Consider the following 26,431-nt stretch of genomic DNA (forward strand, 5'->3'; position numbering starts at 1 on the left):
AATGCTGCTTGGATGATATTAAAGAACTATGTAGTAGAAGTAATGTCTAAATATATTCCAAAAGTCAGAAGGTTAAATTAGGTAGAAGTAAAATGGATGAATGAAAAGAATACAAATAAAAGAAGGAATTCTTGGTATTCCTCAATTCCATGAGGAATACAAATGACAGGCAAGGAGGATGACAGTTAGTAAGGGTAGCATAAGTTCAGTATGAGCAGCAGTTAGCTAATGAAGCCAAACAATCCTAAGGAGTTCTTTTGATATGTAGCAAAAATAAGAATAATTATGGCAGGATGGCACTGATTGGAGAAAATGGTATAATGAAAACTGCTGTGGAAGATACTTAATGAGCAAAACATAAAGGTCTTTCATTGTTGTGAATGTGACATCATGGAGAGTTTGAGAGCAGTTGATGAAGAGTGGGAAAGACTGACTGTGTGAGCAAGAGGCATATGGGGAATTGAGCAAACTTGATGTTAATAAGGCTGTGAGATTTGATGATATATCACTGTGTATTTTGAAAGAATGTGCCAGGGAGTTGACATCTGCCTTGACATATTTGTCAAGGCAGATGTCAAAAGAGTAGAAGGAAGGCAAGTGTGTACTGCTTCATAAAGGAGGTGACAGAATTCAAGCATCAAATTATAGGCCAATCTGTGTGTCAGGTGTTGTGTTAAAGTGTTGGAAAGGCTGGTGAGAGTCAGGATCCAGAATTGGTTTGACAACAATGGCATTATCTTTGATGGACAGCATAGATTTGTTTAAGGGAGGCCATGTTTTATTAATCTGCTTATTACAATAAGGTGACAGGAGCATTGTATGTGGGAGATAGATACAAAGTATTATACTTAGACCTTGCAAAGGCTTTTGACAGATTACCATATACCATAGTCAAAGTAGAACAGATGGAGTTGGACATGAGGCTAATACACTGGATTGGAGATGGACTGTCTGACAGGTATCAACAATTGTGTACGAGGGAGCAATATCCCAGAAGATAAAGTGGTGGGCCTCAGGGATCTGTTTTAGAGCCATTGCTGTTTAACCTGTATGTTAATGATATTGGGGAAGATTTGAATGAGGATACACAGTATCTGCAAATGATGCAAAGTTGGGATTACAAGACTTGGACAGAATGCATGAATGGGCACAGGAATGGGGATACCAGTTCAATGATGCAAAATGTTTGGTTTTAAAATTTGGAAAACAAAGATGGGATGCAGAATTTACTCTTGGTGGGGGAAATATTGTTGGAGGTGGAAGAAATAAGAGATCTTGTGGTGATTATGGATAAGGATCTAAAATTTAGAAGATGTACTCCCAAAATTGTGAGATCAACACAATGAATTCTGGCAAAGATGTGGAGGGCACTGATTTGTAGAAGTAAGGAGATTCTGGTTCCATTGTATAAGGCTCTGATTAGGCCGCATACAGACCAGTGTGCACAGATTTGTTCACTTACTTTTCAAAAAGATGAAGAGATGTTGGAGTGGGGCCCAGAGGCAAGTGACCAAAATAATTTCTGATCTCTGGAACGTTGAATATGAAGGTTGAGATGATGCAATTTGCATAGTCAAGTGGATAAGAGGAAGAGGGGTGATATAATATATGTACAAGTTGTTATGGGATTGTTGTTATAGGATTAATGTTGGAGAAGTTTTTCATATTGGGTATCTACCTGGACACTGAATGAATGAGGATGGGCTGGCAATTTGGGATTTAGCCGACCAAATTGTATTCTTATTGGTTAAACCAATATACAAAATGATGGTACAACATGACAAAATTTCATGCCAGCTGGAGCGTCGCCTGGTTACACAAGACCCCCATTGTTTTCGCCAGGTCAAACAACGAAAAGTCAGTTACTGGAACAAATCTGAAAGCACGCCCCAACTCAACATCACCAGAGTTAAAGATCAGAACTATCAACATAAGAAGCCGGAATGGCAAAGAAATGGAGCTAGCTGAGGAATTGGATAAGTACCAGATCGACATAATAAGGGTGACTGAAACCAAAAAAGACAAAAACTGGCGAGATCTTTCTGATCAATAAATACAAAATGTTATATTCAGGCAATAACAATCAAGAAAAAGAAGAAGTAGCCATAATATTCAACACAAAATACGAGGCTAATCTTCTTGAATGGCAGGCAGTCTCAAGTAGAGTAATGTGGGCAAATATCAGAATGGGGAATTGGACAATGAGACTTATTTGTGCCTAGGGTCCCACAGATAGTTCTACTAAGGGAGAAGTGGAGGAATTTTGTGAGAATTTAGAGAAAGCAGCTGACACAATGAAAAAGGAAAAGTTGGTCCTTGTTGGAGATCTAAATAACAGAGTAGGAAATGATTGTCAGACATACAAAAATATTTTGGGAAAATTTGGAGAAAAGAGCAAAGCTAATAATAATGGCAAATACCTGTCGGATTTGTTATAGATCCATTGACTATGTTATTGTTGATAATGATGTTTTCTCCCTGCTGCAGGACACCAGAGTGTACAGAGGATTTGAAATTGGAAGTGATCACTATTTAGTCTTGAGCAGGATAAAATTGAATTTCATATTGAAAAGAATAACATGTAAGAAAGTTTTAAAGCGAATAAAAGTTGAGCAGCTCTCAGATGTGAACTATAGACTAAAATACACAACGCTTATTGAAGAAAAAATGAAAGAGTTTGAGAGCAGGAACCAAACCTTGGAGATTTAGTGGCAATTCTTGAAGAAAACCCTGATTGATTCAGCCAGAGAGGCATGTGGTGAGGTTGTCTGCAAGGATAGAAAAATCAGGACTCCGTAGCAGACACAGGAAGTTAAAGAGGCAGTGAAGGAAAAGAAGAAGTCATATCAAAAGTTCCTGGCAAATAAGTCAGCTCTTAGAGGATACAGAGACAAATGTAAGAAAGCTGAACATTATATAAAACTAACTAAACAAAAGTCATGGGAGGACTTTGGCAAGAATATAGAAAATAAATATCAAGAAGGTGGCAAAATATTCTGGAGGTTGTTGAAGAAGCTTAGAAATGAAGGAAAAAGAGTGCTGTAAAAGGAATTAGAGATGATAAAGGTGACATGAAAACGGGAGAAAAAGATATCCTTGAAGTATGGAGCAATTACTTCGAAAAATTGCTAAATGAAACAAGCAGTGGTAGTACAGTGGTAAAAAATTAAGTATGCCTGTTGAGTGGTAAAACATTCAACAGACGTACAGTAAGGAATATATATCCATACTTGAAGTAGAAAAAGCCATCAAAGGCTTGAAATGTGGAGAGGCAGCAGGAGTAGATGATATTCGACCAGAAATGCTGAAGTATGGTGATATAAAAGTCTTACACTGGCTGTACTCCATAGTTCAAAAGGCCTGGAGAGAGGGACAAATTCCCAATGATTGGAGTAGAGCTCTCATAGTACCCATATATAAAAAAGGAAATAAAACTGAATGTGAGAATTACAAAGGTATTTCCCTACTGAGTGTTCCTGGCAAGATTTATGCAAGTGTACTTGAGAAACAGTTGAGAAGAATTGTGGAAGAAAAGCATGATTAAGGACAAGCTGGATTCAGGCAAAATAGAGGCTGTCAAAATCAGATCTTCACTTTACGACAAATAGTTGAGAAAGCATGGGAATATAACAAAGATCTGTATTTAAGTTTTGTCGATCTGGAAAAGGCATATGACAAGGTGCCAAGAGAGAAGCTATTCAATACGCTACAGCTATATGGTGTCAATGGGGCATTATATGAAGCAATACTTAGTCTTTATTGAGTTGTAAGTCAGCAGTTAGAATTGAAGGAAGTACAGGAAGATAGTTTAATGTTAAATCTGGTGTGAGACAAGGATGTACATTATCGCCTCTGTTATTCATTATATACAGGGTGTTCGGGATAAATTTGACAGTTTCGTAAGGAAAAAGAAAATCTTCTTTGTATCTATTAAATTTAATGAATTGACAAAAAAACATTACAGGCAGAGTTAATTACAATACTATCAACAAGATTTACTCAAAATAACCACCATTAGCATCGATCACAGCTTCAATTCTGCTTCGGAACCTCGAACAAGCTGATGCTACAGTCTCCCTGGGAAGGGCCGCAAAAACTGTTTTAATTTTATCCATTAACTGGGCTTTTGTATTACTGGAAGTGCGATTGGTGTCTTTTTCAACTGCGCCCCATACAAAATAATCCATGGGGTTAAGGTCTGGGGAGTTTGGAGGCCAAACATTTGGACTGGTGAAGTCGTAGAAAATTTCAGACAACCATTTTTGACTTTTCCCAGAGGTGTGGCAAGGGGCCGAATCCTGCTGCCATACATACGGCCTACCATTGGCTACCCTTGTTATCCAGGGCTTGACTACAGTTAGCAACTCCACGAACAAAGCCCGAATTCCAATGCCAGGGTTCTTCAACACCTGTTCCTGCAGATTTGCGAGGAATTCTGCTGTACGAACGCAATCAGATCGTCTGCTAGGGATCTTTCTTCTTGCTACATCCTCGTAGTCACCATTGCAAGTCTCTAGTTCATGCCTGATTGTTTTTACTGTATTCAGGGAGCATTGGGCAGCAGTCGTAATATCCTTATTTTGATGGCGGGCACGAATCATCATGATACAAGTTATTCTCTTCCATGATTCAGGTGGGTTCCAGCTATCCATCCTTTCTGACATCTTGTATATGAATGAAGAAGGGTCCAAACTTAAATGAAGAAAAGTGTGTGTTAATACATGTAACTTACGGAAAAATATAATTAATTATAAATATGTCAAATTTATCCCGAACACCCTGTATATGGATCACATTATGAAGGAAAGTGGTATTAAACATGATATCAGAATTGGAGATGTTAAGGTCAGCTCTTTGGTTTATGCGGATGATGTTTTACTTCTAAATAAAATCGCTACAAGTTTGCAAGATTCCCTGACTAAATTGAATAACTGTTGTAATAGATATGGTATGAAGGTCAGCAATAAAAAGACAAAGACAATGAAAATAGGTAGAATCATTGAAAATGTCAACTGCATTGTGAATGGAGAACCTGTGGAACAAGTAAAACATTTCAGCTATTTAGGCATAATTTTTAGTGAAGATGGTAAATTAAATATGTAAATAGACAGAATCAACAAAGCTGGTATGGTAGGAAGTCAAATGAATAAATTCATATGGAATAAGAGAGAAATTAGTCGGAACACTAAATTAGCTGTATACAAGACAGTGTTCAAACCAGTTTTAACTTATGGATCTGAAAGCTGGGTCAGAAGTAAAACACTTGACCAAAGACTAGAGACTGCAGATATGAGAGTCCTGAGAAAGATTAGAGGCATGAACAGATGGCATCAATGGCAATATCATATTAAAAACAAGGATATTAGGAAAGAACTTGACATTGTCAGCATCCAGGAATGCGTTAGCAGAGCTAATCTCAGGTAGTATGGTCACTTAAACAGAATTGGCGAGGAAAGATTAGCAAAACAAGTGTTCTCTGCCAGGATGACAGGTGAACGACCTAGAGGAAGATCAAGATATAGGGATTGATACGGTATACAAAGTGCCTTAGACGATAGAAATATAAGATCTGATAATGTTGGAGTCTTGACAAGTAACAGACTGATCATCATCATCATCAAATTCCTGCCATGTACCCTCAAGGGGTGTACAGGATATGACAGTACTACATGAAAAAATTACATCATTACTAACTTCCTATCTACAATTTTCCTCCAAATCAGTCTGTTATTTGTCAAGACTCCAACATTATCAGATCTTATATTTCTATCGTCTAAGGCACTTTGTACCGTATCAATCCACCTATATCTTGATCTTCCTCTGGGTCGTTCACCTGTCATCCTGGCAGAGAACACTTGTTTTGCTAATCTTTCCTCGCCAATTCTGTTTAAGTGACCATACTACCTGAGATTAGCTCTGCTAACGCATTCCTGGATGCTGACAATGTCAAGTTCTTTCCTAATATCCTTGTTTTTAATATGATATTGCCATTGATGCCATCTGTTCATGCCTCTAATCTTTCTCAGGACTCTCATATCTGCAGTCTCTAGTCTTTGGTCAAGTGTTTTACTTCTGACCCAGCTCTCGGATCCATAAGTTAAAACTGGTTTGAACACTGTCTTGTATACAGCTAATTTAGTGTTCCGACTAATTTCTCTCTTATTCCATATGAATTTATTCAGTTGACTTCCCACCATACCAGCTTTGCTGATTCTGTTGTCTATTTCTATATTTAATTTACCATCTTCACTAAAAATCGTGCCTAAATAGCTGAAATGTTTTACTTGTTCCACAGGTTCTCCATTCACAATGCAGTTGACATTTTCAATGATTCTACCTATTTTCATTGTCTTTGTCTTTTTATTGCTGACCTTCATACCATATCTATTACAACAGGTATTCAATTTAGTCAGAGAATCTTGCAAACTTGTAGCGATTTTATTTAGAAGTAAAACATCATCCGCATAAACCAAAGAGCTAACCTTAACATCTCCAATTCGGATATCATGTTTAATACCACTTTCCTTCATAATGTGATCCATATAGGTAATGAATAACAGAGGCGATAATGTACATCCTTGTCTGACACCAGATTTAACATTAAACCATCTTCCTGTATTTCCTTCAATTCTAATTGCTGACTTACAACTCAAATAAAGACTAAGTATTGCTTGATATAATGCCCTATTGACACCATATAACTGCAGTGTATTGAATAGCTTCTCTCTTGGCACCTTGTCCTATGCCTTTTACAAATCGAGAAAACTTAAATACAGATCTTTGTTATATTCCCATGCTTTCTCGACTATTTGTCGTAAAGTGAAGATCTGATCCTGACAGCCTCTTTTTGGCCTGAATCCAGCTTGTTCTTCACCAAGCTTTTCTTCCACAATTCTTCTCAACCGTTTCTCAAGTATACTTGCATAGATCTTGCCAGGAACACTCAGTAGGGAAATACTTCTGTAATTCTCACATTCAGTTTGATTTCCCTTTTTATATATGGGTACTATGAGAGCTCTACTCCAATCATCAGGAATTCGTCCCTCTGTCCAGGCTTTCTGAACTATGCAGTGGAGCCACTGTAAGACTTTTATACCACCATACTTCACCATTTCTGGTCGAATATCATCTACTCCTGCTGCCTTTCCACATTTCAAGCCTTTGATGGCTTTTTTCTACTTCAAGTATGGATATGTATTCCTGACTGCATGCCTGGTCAGTGTTTTTTATCACTGTGCTGTCATCACTGCTTGTTTCATTTAGCAATTTTTCGAAGTAATTGCTCCATACTTCAAGGATATCTTTTTCTCCCGTTTTCATGTCACCTTTATCATCTCTAATTCCTTTTACAGCACTCTTTTTCCTTCATTTCTAAGCTTCTTCAACAACCTCCAGAATATTTTGCCACCTTCTTGATATTTATTTTCTATATTCTTGTTAAAGTCCTCCCATGACTTTTGTTTAGTTAGTTTTATATAATGTTCAGCTTTCTTACATTTGTCTCTGTATTCTCTAAGAGCAAAAGCTGACTTATTTGCCAGGAACTTTTGATATGACTTCTTCTTTTCCTTCACTGCCTCTTTAACTTCCTGTGTCTGCTACGGAGTCCTGATTTTTCTATCCTTGCAGACAACCTCACCACATGCCTCTCTGGTTGAATCAATCAGGGTTTTCTTCAAGAATTGCCACTAAATCTCCAAGGTTTGGTTCCTGCTCTCAAACTCTTTCATTTTTTCTTCAATAAGCGTTGTGTATTTTAGTCTATAGTTCACATCTGAGAGCTGCTCAACTTTTATTCGCTTTAAAACTTTCTTACATGTTATTCTTTTCAATATGAAATTCAATTTTATCCTGCTCAAGACTAAATAGTGATCACTTCCAATTTCAAATCCTCTGTACACTCTTGTGTCTTGCACCAGGGAGAAAACATCATTATCAACAATAACATAGTCAATGAGACTTTTCTTATTCCTAGCCTCTTCTCTCCATGTGAATTTGTGCACATTTTTATGTTGGAACATGGTGTTAGTAATAACCAGTCCATGTCCTGAGCAGAAATCCAACAGATATTTGCCATTATTATAAACTTTGTTCTTTTCTCCAAATTTTCCCAAAATATTTTTGTATGTCTCACAATCATTTCCTACTCTGCTATTTAGATCCCCAACAAGGACCAACTTTTCCTTTTTCATTGTGTCAGTTGCTTTTTCTAAAGCGTCAAAATATTCCTTCACTTCTACCTTAGTAGAACCTTCTGTGGGACCATATGCACAAATAAGTCTCATTGTCCAGTTCCCCATTCTCATATTTGCCCACATTACTCTACTTGAGACTGACTGCTATTCAAGAAGATTAGCCTCGTATTTTGTGTTGAATACTACGGCTACTCCTTCTTTTCCTTGATTGTCATTGCCTGAATATAACATTTTGTATTTATTGCTCAGAAAGATCTCACCAGTTTTGGTCTTTTTTGTTTCAGTCACCCCTATTATGTCGATCTGGTACTCATCTAATTCCTCAGCTAGCTCCATTTCTTTGCCATTCAGGCTTCTTACATTGATAGTACCGATCTTTAATTCTGGTGATGTTGAGTTGGGGTTTGTTTTCAGATTTGTTCTAGTAGCTGACTTTTCGCTGTTCTCCCTGGTTCCCTGGCGAAAACAACGGGGGCCTTGTTTAACCGGACGACGCCCCAGCCGGCATGAAATTTTGTCATGTTGTACCATCATTTTTTATTTTGGTTTAACCAATAAGAATAGAATTTGGTCGGCTAAATCCCAAATTGCCAGCCCATCCTCGTTCGTTCAGTATCAAAGTAGATACCCAACAGGGTGCACCACGAGAAGGTGAGGATTGGACATTAGGTCAGAAGCCCTGGTCGGTTCTCTGCATTCCTTTAAAGGTTATGTGGAGGTCTCCTCTCAGTTATACAGCTCTGACCCTTAAGCACCCCTAACAGACTGATTTGGAGGAAATTTGTAGATAGGAAGTTAGTAATGATGTAAATTTTTCATGTAGTACTATCATTCCTGTACACCCCTTGAGGGTACATATCAGGAATTTGATGATGATGATGAAGTTTTTCATAAATGGTGGGAGACTGGGAGAAAACAAGAGCGCATTCCAGGAAACTATGTAAGGAGTGGGTGAGCAAGGGAGTGAGAAGAAGGTTTTTTGCATGAAGAGTTGTGAATGATTGGAATGCACTGCTGAGAGCATGGTGTCTGCAAAGAATTTGAATGTGTTTAAGGCATGGTATGATGAGTTGTGTGTATGACAAAAAGGACCTGGTAGATGAGTCTGACTCCATGAAATCTTAGGATAATAATAATAATAATATCCAAATCCATATGCTGGAAATTAAAAACCAACTTGTCATGTGGTATCCTGTCAAATGTCTTTGCAAAAAAAAAAAAAAAAAGCTGACAGTGTATGCCTTGCCCTCATCCACTGCACTTGTTACTCTATTTTAAAAGGCAACCAGATTACTAAAACAAATCCATATTACTTAACAAATCCATACTAGCCTGCATAAATAATATTGAGCTCATCTACCGCATAAAAGTTCTCACCAATTTCTCCAAAATCTTAACAACTACAGAAGAAACAGAAACTGGCTTATAGTTTGATACTTCTATTCTACACCAATGTTATGCAATAGCTATCTTGCCCTCCTTTCACTCTTCAGGAACTTGCCTTGTTGCAAAATTTTCATTAAACAGCCAGGTTAATGGTACAGTCAGTTCCACAGAACATTTCCTTAAAACACATGGCATAATTCGATCTAGTCATTCTGCCTTGCTAACATCTAAGAAAGCCTGTTTTTCTAGGATGGAACACTTTATAATAAAATGATCATTAAATAGCTCAAGTATGTCATCTGCATTGGTCACCAAAGTCCTGCCTACATCCAGCAAGAGTAATGGGTTCATTACTCTTGTTGGATGTTTCCTCCTACTTCAATCAGTTTGTATGAAATTGTGTACAGAGGTAAATTAAATATGTAAATAGACAGAATCAACAAAGCTGGTATGGTAGGAAGTCAAATGAATAAATTCATATGGAATAAGAGAGAAATTAGTCGGAACACTAAATTAGCTGTATACAAGACAGTGTTCAAACCAGTTTTAACTTATGGATCTGAAAGCTGGGTCAGAAGTAAAACACTTGACCAAAGACTAGAGACTGCAGATATGAGAGTCCTGAGAAAGATTAGAGGCATGAACAGATGGCATCAATGGCAATATCATATTAAAAACAAGGATATTAGGAAAGAACTTGACATTGTCAGCATCCAGGAATGCGTTAGCAGAGCTAATCTCAGGTAGTATGGTCACTTAAAGAATTGGTGAGGAAAGATTAGCAAAACAAGTGTTCTCTGCCAGGATGACAGGTGAACGACCCAGAGGAAGATCAAGATATAGGGATTCATACGGTACAAAGTGCCTTAGACGATAGAAATATAAGATCTGATAATGTTGGAGTCTTGACAAGTAACAGACTCCTACTGCACACATAGCAAAAAACTCCTGTGATTCTCCTTGAATTGCAGTGCTATCTCTTCTTGTATTCTAATTTTTCTCTCCTTATTTTCCTCATGCAGCTGTTCTCCACCTCACCCTTTATGTGCTTTCCATAATATCTTTCATCTTAATTCCTGCTTAATTTCTGTAGAGTCATCCATTTGACTCTAAATTGCTGTATCTTCTTCACTTTAGGTATGCAAACCGCCACTGCTGTCAAACATTTTTTTTCTTCTTAAATATCACCTAGGTATCAATGCCCTTCTCCCCCCTCCCTCTTCCTTCAAATTCTTTCATCCATTGTACCCACAAGCTAGTTTCTAAGTCCCTGCTTTATAATTCCACATACATTCCTTCTGTCTTGATACCGCTACTTGCCTGTTCATTCTCCAAGCCTACGTGGTCACTTTCACCAACAGGGGATATGTATGACATCTCAGTCACAATCCGATTCTCTGATGCCATGACCAAGTCCAAAACTCTTGATCCTCATGTTCCTTCCACCACATACTGGCTATTGCCCCTAAAAAGTTAAAAAATTTAATACTGTATGCTACTCCTCTGCCAAGTTTATATTGCTATAAATGAAGGCTCCATAATAATCACTTGCTTTGCACTTGCCAGAGTGGTGTTGGCACTCACCCTAATTTGCCAGAACATTTCCTGGTCATTACCATCTATACTTCCTGGTCTATAGCAACATCCCATTAAATATCTTCTCCTATAAACTTCTCATGGCATATGCTCTCAAAGCTAATATTATATTTTTTTCTCTGATTCTCTACTCTGAGAAGGCATACAGCTTCCTTCTATCCTTAAACATGCTTCATACATATCCCCTCTTCCTACACATTCTCAATATTATTTCATTCATTATCACTGCTCTTCTCTTCCACTCTGCATTATCATACCAAGAAGACACACTCACTATATTCCCTTAAATATATTTCTGCTGCACTATCTTTCATATCAATGTCATTTTACACAATCATTATTATTATCATCTCCTTATATGAATGTCATTTTACACAATTATTATTATAATCTCCTTTACATTTCTCCTCATTTCACTGCCACACTCTCTGTCATTCTTCCTGGCAAGCACTCTACTCTATACACCCCAAATCAACAAATCTTCAAGCATGATACTTTAAACAGATTCAATTTCTTTCTCTCTCTCTCTCACTGGAATTCTGACCCTTTCTGATTTCAATCTCTCTCACTTTCCCCTCCTTGCTCTCATCTCATCTCTCTCTCTCATGCCCTTTTCTCACATTTCTCATACTCCTTGCACTAGGTCATCTCTCCATCCTCCTAAACTCAGTCTATTTGTTCTCCATCTCCTTTCTCAGCAGTTCTATTTCTCTTTCTACACATCCTGCCTTCACCTGACATTCACTCACACAATCATGATGATCAAACAAAACACCTTCCTCTGCCATACCTTAAGGTCAAATCCATAAACATGTTTTTTATGTTCTCTTTCCCTCCATGCTACTAGTATCCACAAGTTGGCACTCACCCATGTTTGAAGCACTATCTCCACTGCTGCTGAATCCATTAAAACACTATGTTACCCAGTACTTCCCACCACTGCTTATGTTTAATGCATACATACATACATACATGTTCCTATTCTTCACTTTGTATACATTTTTAAAACACCAGACGCATAAGTCACACATGTGTAGCATGCTATGAAATTGTCAAGTTGTGTGCTTCGTATATAGTTCCAGCAAATTCTTTGTGTTCTTTGTCAATGGACGATTTTGTATCATTTCCACTATTCCATTTCTTGTGATTTCTTCTGTTCTATTTCTCATGATTTTATTTGTTCTGTTTCCACGTGATATTTCTTCTTTTCTACTGATTTCCTTTGTTTTTTTGTGATTTCTTTTGTTATTTCCCATGATTTCTTTTATTTCTGGCAATTAGGTTTGTTTTACTTCTCACAATTTCTTGTCTTTCATGGGAATGGAGTGGTGGAGTAGTGTTTTTACTCTAAATTCACTGCAGGAAACATGGCATTATAATGAATATGTTTATGGTGCCTAGAGAGTTGCTCTACTGTAGTACGTGTACGCACATACACATTTTTTTTTTTAAATACTGGAAGACTACAATTTTTTGGAAATATTTCTGGAAGGAGGTAGCAGAAATGAATGAAAGTTGGTATGATGAGCCTGATATTTAACTGAAAATTTTATACTGATTGATTACTTCTTGGAATTTAAGAGGTTTAAGGAGAGTAGTAAAACTACAGATGCTAAGCTTGATGAGCACTGCTCGTGGAATTGAACACTATTCAGCTCATTTAATTTAAATCTCCTCTATGTCTGTAGAAGAGGCACAGAGCACATAATGTGTTACTACAGCAGAATGAGTTGGTAAAGAATCGATCATTGGTATGATTTTTTTGTTTTGAATGAAGCTAAGAATTTTCAAGGCAATTTTGGGTAGACCTCCCTAAACATGGGAGCAATATTTCATAACCAGGAATATTTGGAATTTGCAAGGAATATAAAGTGCCATAATAAATTTTATAGCAGTGACCACAGACTAAAAAAAAAAAAAAAAAAAACTGATGTAAAATGGCAACAGTTAGAGTAGTACTAGAGAAACAATTAACTTTAATGAATGAGTATTAATTACAATTCCATATTATAAACATTTGTATTAAAATTTTTAGAACACTTACTCTGGATCAAGAACAAATCCTTCAATACGGTGAAGATCTTTATATGACCACCCAGCAGGCTTGAAATTCAGATGAGCACACAAACCAGATGTGTGACACACGATCTCCATAACTCCATACTATGGATAAAAAAATACATTAGCAGAAACTAAGCTATATTTCATGAAGATAATTTCTGTTTGACAAACATATACTATGCTAAAATAAATATCGAATACTCCCTGTTTCAGAATAAAACATACTGATATATATATATGTTTGTGTCATCAGATGGTTGGTCTATGCTGCTATATAAGACATACATCCCTACTAACTTCTAGGTTTCTATCACATCACTCCTCTTCCTCCTATCCACTAGACTCTGTAAATTGCATACTTCACTTCACTAGACTCAACCTTCTCTCATATTCGACATTCCAGGGACCAGAAATTAACTTATCAGTCACCTCTGGACCCATTCCAACATAACTTCATCCTTTTGTACACCAGGTGACCAAATCTGTGCACAGTAGTCCATGTGTGGCCTAATACAATAGAACAAGAATCTCCTTTTTTCTACAAGTCAGTTTCATTCGCATCATTCCCAGAATTTGTTGTGTTGTCCTCAAAATTTTGGCAATGAGTACCCTAAATTTTAGATCCTTATCCGCTATCACCCCAAGATATCTTATTTCCCCCACCTCCAACAATATATCCCCACCAAGCGTAAATTCTACATCCCATCTTTGTTTTCCCAAATTTTAAAACCTTACATTTTGCAACAGTGAACTGGCATCCCCATTCCTGTGCCCATTCACTCAATCTATTCAAGTCTTCTTGTAAGGCCACAACATCTTCTCTATTCTTCATAGTTCGTCCCAACTTTGCATCATCTGTAAACAAATTAATATCCCCATCCAAATCTTAGCCGATATCAATATCACTAACATACGGGTAAAACAGTAATGGCCCTAAAACAGACCCCTGAGGCACATCACTTTCCTCTTCTGGGATATTGCTCCCTCATATACAACTTGTTGATACCTATCGGACAGCCTATCTCCAATAAAATGCACTAGTCTAATGTCCACCCTATCTGCTCTAGTTTGACTATGGTATATGGTAATCTATCAAAAGCTTTTGCAAGTTCTAAGTATAATATTATGTATCCATCACCAACATACAATACTCCTGTCACCTTATTGTAATAAGTAGATTATTAAAACATGATCTCCCTTTAACAAATCGGTGCTGTCCATGAAAGATAATACCACTTTTGTCAAACCAATTCTGGATCCTGATTCACACCAGCCTTTCCAACACTTTAAACACGACACCTGACACACAGATTGGCCTATAATTTGATGATTGAATTCTGTCACCTCCTTTATGAAGCAGTACAATCTTGCCTTCCTTACTTCTACTCCTTTGGAACTTACCCAATGTAAGACTCATATTAAACAAATATGTCAAGGCAGATGCCAACTCCCTTGCACATTCTTTCAAAATATGCAGTGATACATCATCAATTCCACAGCCTTATTAACATCAAGTTTGCTCAATTCCCCAAATGCCTCTTGCTCACTTACAGTCAGTCTTTCCTCCTCATCATCAACTGCTCTCAAGTTCTCCATGATGTCACATTCACAACAATGAAAGACCTTTATGAACCGCTCATTAAGTATCTACGCTATATCTTCCACAGCAGTTGTTGTTATACCATTTTCTCCAATCAATGTCATCCTTCAAAAATTTTTTTGCTAGCTACATATCAAACGGACTCCCTAGGATTCTTTTCGGCTTCATTAGTCAATTGTTGCTCATACTTCACTTTTGCTCCCCTTATCAACCAAGTCACTCTTATTGCCTGCTTTTTGTAATCTTCATGGAATTGATTATTACCACTTCTCTTATACTGCCTCCATAATGCCTTTTTCCTCTGTATTGCATGCTTAATATCTTCATTCAAGCATTTCACTCCTACCTTATTTAACCTTCTGCCTTGGAATATATTTAGACATCGCTTCTACTAGACAATTCTTGAATATCCCGCAAGCTGCATTGATCTCCTTTTTAGCTGATTCCTCATTCCATGTTATACCTGCAATTTGTCTCCTGAGCTCCTCATAATCACCAGCGTTGTAATTCCACATATACCCTTTTCTCACAGTGGCCCCCACACTGCTGGTAACGATCTTTATGGTCACTCTTACCAACTGGAGGGTGATTTGACACCTCATTTATAATTACATTCTCTGATGAGGTGATCAAATCCAAGACCCTTAATCCTCACGTGCCCTCTGTTACATACCGTCTGAGGTAGTTGTACCTCAAAAACTCAAGAAACTTATTTTCTTTACTTCCAGTTACTATCTTATCATCCCAGTCTATATTGCCATAATTAAAATCATCCATAATGATCACTCTTCTCTTATTTGCTTGGCTAATTTGATTATGCATTTAATAGTCACTACTATCCACATTACCAGGTCTATAATATCCAACTAAATATTTCATTCTATTCACCTCTATCTCACACCACACTGCCTCAAAATCACTGGCACTATTTCCCACTTGCATCTCTGCTTTGTATGGACATAAAATCCTCCAAAACTCTTTCTCTGTCATCAATAGCACTCCCCCTCACTCTTTACCCTGTCTTTTCACAAAACACATCATACCCTTCCATCACTAATCTTGTTAGGATGTCATTCTCATCTTCATTATAATACAATTTTTGTTGGCTTTTGGTAGCGCTTTCATTTCTCAGGAGGTTTCGGCCACTTTGGGCTATTCAAAAATAACTGCAACGATTGTATTGGAAAATTTTATTAAATTTCCCAATACCATCATTGGGATCCTAATAGTGTTAAGTTTTAAACCTGGGATGCACATTGACTGTATGTGAGTTAACCACTATTTGGTGTTTTAGATTTTGATTCAAATTTTCTATCATTCTTTTATACAAAACTGATGATGTTTTGTGAAACACAAAATGAAATACCAGTTAATTAATGTTTAAGTAATTAAAATGAATTTATCTTTTACAATGGTCAGATGTTCTTCAAATCATGTCTTGCAAGACTGCAGCTTAAAATTACTAATTTAGATGTTTCAAATTAAGATTTGAAACATCTAAAATCTGTTTTCAAGTTAACTATACAACAGTTATTTTCTGAATAAGAAAAATATAGTAATTATTTCATGGTTATTATTAAAACATGATCAGTTGTGTGGAGTTGGTGTCCGAGGTATTAATAAGTGCATTTTCAGAACTGTTGAAAGGACTGAATTTTGGCAACATCCATTATATACTAACTTTAGGAACAACACTAAAAGAAGGGGAAAAAATCAATAAAGTTGCTAATATCACTGACAGCCATTAAAAAATTCAAAATCCTTCAAAACTGAAAGTGTGCCAGGCAGCTATGACAGACTTGCAGTGGTTAATTTATTTTCCCTAACAGAAGAACCTGTCAACATCCTTGGTCACATCTTAATTGCCATCACATCACATCACACAGAAGGTATCTAAATTAGAAATTATGATGGATATTGAATGCAAGATTAATAATTTACTTGCCACAGTGACCAACAGTGGCATTTAGATGTAGAGAACATCCAGACTAAATCCAATCCTCCTAAAAGCAATATTCCACAAAAAAAGAAAGCGAATTCTTAAAAAACTTATCATTACTATTAAGGGAGTCAATTTGGGGAGGGAAAACAAATTTATACAACAACGTAGAAACATTATACATTGACAAGGAAAATTATTATAACTAAAGCTGATAAAGATAAAGTACTGTCATAATGAATCAATCAGAATATAATCAGAATTAAGTGCCTCCATAGAATAGCACAACTGGAAGAACAACAGTACACTGTGTGCTCTTCGATGAGTTAGCAACCTCAATGGAGGTAGCAGGGTTTTTTCCTCCCAGATAGTCAGGTTTATCATCCCACATAGAGACAAATTGACCAAAAGAACACACACAATTTACAGACAAAAAATACAATCGGTGGTGTGTGGTAGATGGCACTGTGTAGTTGTGACACTGTATGTAGATAGTTCTTGTGACAATTAAGAATTATAAACACGTTAACACAAGAATATTTTAATGTTTGCCAAATATTTCAGTCTGAAACTAACAGACTATCCTCAGTGGCTTGATAGGAACAGTTTTTACAAGGTGGAATACAAACAATTGATCATTCAAAAGTAGAATGAGCCACGTGATGTTACATTGCTAAGCATTAAAGAGAGGTAAATTTCATCAGAGTGATAAATAAATTATAGGTATTAATTCACAGTTTCATATAACAATCTTAATTTATAAATTCAATTAAAGATAACATTAGACTAATGCAAGAATTAAAGGTCTCAATTAAAAAAAAAATTTTTTTTTTTTACGTCGAGTTCCAATTTCATATATTTCCAGGATTTCAGAACCAATTTCCAGAATTCTGAAGAAATATGATTTAACAGCCACTTATATCCCTATTAACAAAATATCCGCCTGTTTCCCCTCTTCTAAAGATAAACGCTCAACTATGTCTCTGCCTGGTGTCTATCAAGTACCTTGTAATTGCAATCAGTCGTACTTTTGACAAACCGGACACTCTATAGAAAAAAGAATACAAGAACATCAATCATACATTCTTCACAACAAATCCGATAAGTTCTGGATTGGTGCAGCAAGGGATAGAGACAAGCCACAACATTCTCTGGTCCAAGACTCGCCTTCTACACAGATGTTGCTATAAATTCGAATGCCTATTCAAAGAGAGTGCTGAGGCCTTACTTCAACACCCTAACTCAAATCGAAATTACTGTATATCCTTGTCAAAAATATGAAAAAATTTAATCTTGATAACACACTAAAAAAAAAAAAAAAAAATTATTTTTTTTTAATTGAGACCTTTAATTCTTACATTAGTCTAATGTTATCTTTAATTGAATTTATAAATTAAGATTGTTATGTGAAACTGTGAATTAATATCTATCATTTATTCGTCGCTCTGATGAAATTTACCTCTCTTTAATGCTTAGCAATGTAACATCATGCGGCTCATTCTACTTTTGAATGATCAATTGTTTGTATTCCACCTTGTAAAAACTGTTCCTATCAAGCCACTGAGGATAGTCTGTTAGTTTCAGACTGAAATATTTGGCAAACATTAAAATATTCTTGTGTTAACATGTTTATAATTCTTAATTTAATGTCACATCAAGAATGGTTGTGGCAATATGTGTTTGGATTAAGTTGTGGAGATGGTAAATGGCATATAATGGAGCAGAATGCCCCCTTGCAATTAATTTTTAGATCCCTTGGAGGTGTCACATAATAATAATAACAAAAAAGTGAATAACCTATTAAAAGATCATTTATCTTAACAAATTTTAGACTAGGATAACACTAATATACAAAAGAACATGGTTCAAAAATTATTTTAAAAAATATTGTGTCCCAGCTCAATAAACATCATAAATACAAGGAAACCTACATTAAGGCTAAATTACTTTGGATATATATGGTGCCCTAAAAATTCACAAATCCAATACCCCCCTTTGTCCTATAACAAATCAGTAATATAGGCAGTCCCACTTATAACCTGCCAAACAGTTTGCAAATCCCTTATCCCCATTACAAGAAACTATCCCCTCCTTTATAAAAAATTGAGATATCATGGTTAGCTTTGCTATCACATCTCTATTTACTATGTACTACGACTAGAATAGATCCTCACCTTGACTTTCCCTCAACTTCTTCCCTCACCCCATCATTTTTGAATCATTCAAATTCATAGTACACCTGAATTACTTTACAAGAAAAAGAAAAATATACAATTAGATGGGACTGAAATGAATTCCTCTCTTTCCCCTTGGCCAATTTCTATACAGAACATTCAGAGAACAAAGCATGCACTGAAAACCAACAGTCTGGCTACAATACGCAAATGATGTTTCAATATGGCTTCATGAACAAGACACGTCTGATACATTTTTAGTAAATTAAAAATTGCAATACTTCCCTAACATAAAAAAGTACTTCACAATAGAAAAACAAACAAATATCTGTGCTTCATAGCATCATTAGTTACACATCTTTCAAATGGTTCATTATTTTCTTCAGCTTACAGAAATCCAAACACACATGCATGCATGCACACACAATGATAGTCATTTGATAGCTTGATACAAGGCTGGTTGACTAACAGGAGCCAGCAAGTTGTATATGGCGATGCAATGTCCCAAAAAAGGAAGGTGACAAGTAGGGTGCTGTAGAGTTCTGTTCTAGGACCAACTGATGTTTAACTTATATACTAAATAGCTGTAGTGTGATAGGAGATATTCAGTTGTTTGCTGATAATGCTAAATTCAGAAGAGCAATGTCAGTAAATTCCGATATGTTGTTGTCACAAGAGGATTTGAATAAGTTGGTGATTTGGGCTGAAGAATGGGGATATCATTTCAATGTTGTTAAATGTAAAGCTATGTACTTTGACCAGAGAAGATGGATTGAGGTTTACCACATTGGAGGAACTTTGCTTCAGGAGGTGGGAAGCAAGGGATCTAGACATCTTGGTGTATAGTGAACTGAAGTTCAGGGGGACACATTGCAAAAGTTGTGAAGTTACCCAATAAATCACTGTTATAATGTGAAGAATGCTGATAGGTATGGATAAGGTGATAAGGTTTTGGATAAGGTTTCACTCTATAAGGTGCTAATTAGGCCTTATTTGGATTTCTGTACACAGATCTGGTAACTAGCTATACTGGTGATAAGGAAACACTGGAGAGAGAGAAAGAATGTGCAGAGGCAAAGAACTAAGACTGTTTCAGAAGTCTGGAATATTGAGTATGAGGACAGATTGAGGAAATGTGATCTTCAGAGCTCAGTGAATAGGAGGAGAAGGAGAGGTAATATGACTGAGACATATAACTGGTGAGAGGAGCCTACCAAAGAAAAGAGGAATTACTGCATAGCATAATGGGTGATGTAAGAACTAGAGATCATCCCTGGAGGCTGTACAAAGGTCATGTGAGTAAACAGTTGAAAGAGATTTTTTGTTTGGCAGGTGGTGAATGAGTGAAATACATTGCTGGGATGGGTGGTGAGTGCTCCAACATTGAATGTGCTCAAAACATGGTATGATAGTTATTGTGGTCTGTGAGAATTGATCTCCTGCAATGAGTTCGGACTCAACGGAAGCAATACTAATACTATATCTATAAGTTCAGCTTAAATGTTTTTAAATTGTTTTAATGATATGTAAAATAAAAAATTTATGGAAAGAAATATCATGATACTTGCCTGTTCAAACCATAATTTTCCTACAATAATATTATGTACACAGCAGTTGACATTGGCCCAAGTATATATTTCATTATGGCTATAGAAGAAAATGGCAGCAAAATAAAATTGTTATAATGATCATGAATATTTTAAACAATAATATTAGAATGCTATATAAGAAAATAAAAAAATATATAAACTGTTTAAAAGCATAAGAAAAGAAAATTTATTCATAAAAGAAAGTGCTTACCATGCAAACTGTACCTAATAATCATTATATATAGTTAGATATTAGATATAGTTAGAACATTAGATATAGTTCTAAGGAAGAGTTTTTGGCCATGGTTGGCACTTCCAGACCACAGGTTATTGGTATTAGTGAGACATGGCTGACTGTAGATGATATAGCCAGTGGTATTGAATGTGATGGGTATAGTGTGTTCAGGAACGACAGAGAGAATAAAATGGGGGGAGGAGTATTGTTGATGATAGCTGATGAGCTACAGCCAAGGAGAATAGAAGTTGAATTGTAGGATAGAGAAAAGAGCACATTTGAGGCCATTTGGTGTGAGATTGTGGCTAGCAGAACTAAATATACAATTGGGTGCTGCTATAGACCAGGTGATGGAAAAGATGGTGCTGACAGTATGCACAAACAAATAGAAGAAATGAGTGGAAGGAGAGTGATTATTATGGGAGATTTCAACTATGGTTGCATTGATTGGAGTGAGGAGAGGACACACGGGAGGAAGGAATTGGATTTTATGCAGTTATTAAGGGATAACTATCTGCAACAGCATGTAATGGAAAATACTAGGGGTCAGAGAGTGCTTGACCTAGTAATTACATCTGAGGATTTGGCTGTAACAAATATGACCACATTGCCACCAATCGGTGAGAGTGATCATAGGGTCTTGACTTGAGAGGTGGCTAAAGGTGTAGAATTTTCAATTAAGACAGGGTACATGTGGAATTATCGGGCTGGAAAGTATGACAAGCTTAGGGGTTTGATTGGTTCAGTGCCATGGCATGTACAACTGCAAGGACTAGAAGTTGATAGTGCATGGGAGGTAGTTAAGAAGTGCTTGCATGAAGCAATGGCTGACTGTATACCTAGAGTCCGAATAATTAATCAACTAGGGGTTAAATGGATGAATAGCACCATTAAGCTTGAGCTGCAAAAAAAGAAACAACTATGGAGGGAATTTAAGGAGAAAGGTGACCAGCAGGCACATGAACAGTATAAAGCGCAGGCCAGAAGGGTGACGAGTGTGGTAAGAAAAGCAAAAAAGGATTACGAAAGAACATTGGCCATGCAGGCTAAAGTGAATCCTAAACAGTTTTTTAGATATGTAGCAAGTAAAAGGAAAAATGTACATGGCAGAATGATTTTAAAGAATTCCGATGTTAGGGAGGTAGCTGAATCAGTTGAGATAGTTGAGTTACTGAGTGAGCACTTTGCAAGAATATATCATCCAGGTGGTGACATTGCAGAAACGAATAAACCAGTAGATTATATGGGAATTGTGGTGAATGAAGTGGAGGTGAGTAGTCTATTGCATAACCTCAATGTCAATACATCTGTGGGATTGGATGGTATACCAGCTCGTGTTGTATGAGAAGCAGCTAAAGAATTGTCAGTACCCTTGACCATTTTGTTTAATTTGAGTCTCGGGTCTGGGTTAGTCCCGAGTGGGTGGAAAGAGGGGAAAATAGTTCCACTGCATAAAGGTGGTTCCAAGACTGCTGTTGTAAATTACCGACCGATTAGCATATCAGGAATCATTGTCAAGGTCTTAGAGAAATTAGTCAAGAAAAGAATACAGGATTGGATAGATGAAAATGGGATATTGTATGGGGGACAACATGGTTTTGTGAAGGGTAGATCATGACTCAGTAACTTGCTCACGTTTTATAACACAGTGATGGCTGAACTGGATAGGGGTAATGGGTTTACAGTGATACTACTGGACCTTGCCAAGGCCTTTGACAGGATACCACATGGAACCCTAATCAGTAAACTGGAGCAGATGGGGATAGATATAGGGTTGGTGAGATGGATAGGAGGGTGGTTGAAGGAGAGATACCAGAGAGTGGTTTATTCAGGAGCGGAGTCTAAAAGATGTCTTGTGACTAGTGGAGTGCCGCAGGGCTCTGTTCTTGGACCACTGCTTTTCAATTTGTTCATCAATGACATTGGAAAGGATTTGAGAGGAAGCGTTCACTTGTTTGCTGATGATGCAAAGTTGGGTAGAGCAATTGTGAGTGCACAGGATGTCAAAATTTTACAGGATGATTTGGATGGTTTGGAGGACTGGGCTAGGAAAAATGGATGTCAGTTTAATGTGGCAAAGTGTAAGGTTATGCACTTTGGGATGAAAAGAATAGCAGCAGTATATCGCATTGGTGGAACCGTACTCCAGGAGATTGATGTGGCCAGGGATTTGGGAGTGTTGGTGGATAGGGAGTTGAAGTTTAGGGGGCACATTGCAAAGGTGACTAAAACAGCTCACCAAATCACTTGGCTTCTGAAAAATACTTTAACATGCAGAGACAAACAAGTTGTTGTTCCTCTGTATTGAGCCTTGATAAGACCCCATCTGGACTTCTGTGCCCAGTTATGGGCACCAGGGTTTCTTCGTGATGGGGAGGAAGTGGAGAGGGTCCAGAGACGAGTGACCAAGATGATAGCAGGTCTGTGGAATGAACCTTATGAGAATAGGTTGAGGATTTGTTGGTTGCAGAAATTGGACAATAGGCAAAGGAGGGGTGATATGATTGAGACATTCAAATTACTGAAGGGTTTTTATAAGATTGATCCAGAAGATATTTTTGAAAATATGACTGGTGGTGGGAGGACTAGGGGCCATGCATGGAAGCTGGGCAAGAGCGTGGTTGACAAGGGTGTTAGAGCTAGGTTTTTTACTTGGAGAGTTGTGAATGAGTGGAATAAGCTTCCACAGTCTGTTGTGGGTGCTACAACCGTGAATGAGTTCAAGGCAAGGTATGATAGATACTGTGTGAATGTTGAATAGTTGTTCTTGACATGATGTTAGGGCCTTCCTCGATGAGTCTGTCGACTCCTTGGAGTTTCCCGGAACAATAATAATAATAATAATAATTATGTTATGCTATCTTTTATTTTAAAAGAAGTGTTTTGTGAGATTTTTGGTAACTAGAATTTCTTTTATTTATTTATAATTCTACTCATACCAACATTTTTAGGTATGAATTTCTTTTATTTATTTATAATTCTACTCATACCAACAACAATGAAAATGTCAAAATTCTTTGCATTCGAGCAAGAATCCTCTGTGTTACATTTTTATTGCAACTGCTTTAATACAAATTAACTCTACATTTAATGTGTCAATCAGAAATAACTTTCTTAATAAAAGAAAATTACAGATATTTCATTTCATGTCTCATGAAACATCTTCAGTGCAGGTTGAAGAACAACACTAGAAATATGAATATAACCGAAGAGTGAAACACATGCATTTTACAATGCACGTGTTTCACTCTTTGTCACAAATTGCTAATATAAGCACTATTCATCATCACTTGTAGAGAGGCTTATACGCTGGTTAAACATGATAACTAATAATTAAGGAATTGACAGCGTACACTAGAAATATAAATTAAATAAATTTTAATATATACTTTCTGATATTTCGGCAAACGTCACGTTGCCATCTTCTTGGGAACTTAATACAAAGACAAGTGTGCACAAGTACTACATAACAGCAAATGAGAACCGATGCTAGGAAGCTAACGTTTTCCTAAAGTCCTGATGGTGCCTCCTGGTGGGCTATATTGGTAGTTCTTGGCCTTTGGGCTGAAGTTCTTCTGATAAATGTTTCCCAAATTTGGGGCAGTCTCATGCATCCAAATTTGTTGAGGTTTGGCATGTTCCTAAGGGCTGAGGCTGATTCCATGAATAGTCTTTCATATTTGAACTTGCTGCAGTGTATTACTGTGGCTTTCTTCCATCTTATTCTGTGGCGAGTATTCAGAGTGTGGTCTGCAAGCCCAGAGTGGCTGTACTGGTTTATAGAAAACCCACCCATACAGGCAGATACATTCACCAACAATCCCATCATCTCCCCCCCCCCCCCTCACAACAATATGGAGTTATTAAGACACTATTCAACAGGGCAAAAATAATCTGTTCAAATGATCAAGCCCTAACCACTGAACTAAATCACATCCGTGACACTTTCTCAGCCAATGGCTACCCCCCCCCCCCAAATGAATCCAAAAAAATACTTAAACCAGTTATCCATAACCCCCCCTTTCCACCCCACCTTCACAAAAAAGATTACTCTAAATCCATCACCATTCCCTACATCCGAGGCACCTCGGAAATAATCAACAAAATCTTAAAAAAACATGACTTGACCACTTGTTACAGACCACATAGAAAATTGGCATCCCTTATCCACTCCACTAAAGACCAACCACTTCTCCTAGACCTACCTGGTGTATACCAGGTCCCTTGCAGCTGTAAATTGTCCTACTTTGGCCAAACAGGCAGGACAGCAAATATCAGAATCTCAGAACACAAGGATTACATCCGATTTCACCAGTACAGCCACTCTGGGCTTGACCATGCTCTGGATACTCGCCACAGAATAAGATGGAAAAAAGCCACAGTAATACACCGCAGCAAGTTCAAATATGAAAGACTATTCATGGAATCAGCCTCAGCCCTTAGGAACATGCCAAACCTCAACAAATTTGGATGCATGAGACTGCCCCAAATTTAGGAAACATTTATCAGAAGAACTTCAGCCCAAAGGCCAAGAACTACCAATATAGCCCGCCAGGGACCACCATCAGGACGTTAGGAAAATGTTAGCTTCCTAGCTTTGGTTCTAATTTGCTGTTATGTAGTAACAGCAAATGAGAACTTAATACAAAGACTTGTGTGCACTTGTCTTTGTATTAAGTTCCCAAGAAGATGGCAATGTGACGTTTGCTGAAATATCAGAAAGTATATATTAAAGTTTATTTAATTTATATTTCTAGTGTACGCTGTCAATTCCTTAATTGTTAGTAATCATATTCATCATCACGAGAAATGGGCTTACTTCCCGTTGGTGTCCGATGCCTCCTTCACTTCTTCTTCCACCTTTTTTTGTCCAGTGTACAGTATTGCAGTTTCTGTAAACCCATTCCATACCAGTCCTTTCTGTTGTCTATCCATTCCCTGTATGGTCTACCTCTTCTGTTTACACCATCCATAATACCAAACATGAATATCTTTATCTTCCTATCCTCACTCATTCTGAGATATATCCAAATAATTGCAGCATCTGTTGTATTCTTTTTCTTGATTCCTTATTTATTACCCCATTTTAGTCCATACAGTACACTGCTAAGATGCATGTTTCCAGTATCTTAGTTTTGTTTGCAGGCTGATCACTTCACTTTTCAGATGTTATCTATGGCCTTCAGATTTGTTCTTCCCTTTGAAATCCTGATCTTTATTTCTTTTTTAGTCCAAATCACATGTCATTTTACTTCCCAAATATGTGAATTGTTCTACATTTTTTATATTAATTCCATTCACTTGTATCTTTTGTTTCATGTTCTTCTCACCAAATACCATTGTCTTTTTTCCAAGTTCATAACAAGTCCAAATCTCTTCCCTTCCTCATTTAAGAGTTTCAATGTTTTTTGTAGTTCTCTTTCACCTTCTTCAATAATAACAATGTCATCTGCGAATCTCAGATTGTTAATTCTCATCCTGTGTACTGACATTCCTTTTGCATCTTCCTTCATTTTATCCATTGCTCTTTCTAAATGTGCAATGAAAATGCTTGGTGATATTGCCCCCCCCCCCCATCAAGTACCTCTGCTTGTTCTAAACCATTTCACTAAATTATCACCTATTCTAATTGCTGCAACTGCATTCTTATACACAT

General features: G+C 37.0%; 1 protein-coding gene across 1 annotated transcript in view; it reads right to left on the reverse strand.

The window, feature by feature from the left end:
• LOC150106939 (oxysterol-binding protein-related protein 2-like) overlaps positions 1-26,431 on the reverse strand; it is a 138,801-nt gene that overhangs the window by 27,984 nt on the left and 84,386 nt on the right. The window contains exons 6-7 of the mRNA XM_090393509.1: positions 20,520-20,598; positions 13,222-13,340 (exon numbers count right to left, since the gene is read on the reverse strand). Of these exons, the coding sequence (XP_090249635.1) occupies positions 13,222-13,340; positions 20,520-20,598 (198 nt within the window). The remainder of the gene's footprint in view (positions 1-13,221; positions 13,341-20,519; positions 20,599-26,431) is intronic.

The sequence above is a fragment of the Typopeltis vanoorti genome, chromosome 5 (assembly GCF_054136105.1).
Source record: "Typopeltis vanoorti isolate ZY-2024b chromosome 5, IOZ_Tvanoo_1.0, whole genome shotgun sequence".
Taxonomy (NCBI): Eukaryota; Metazoa; Arthropoda; class Arachnida; order Uropygi; family Thelyphonidae; genus Typopeltis; species Typopeltis vanoorti.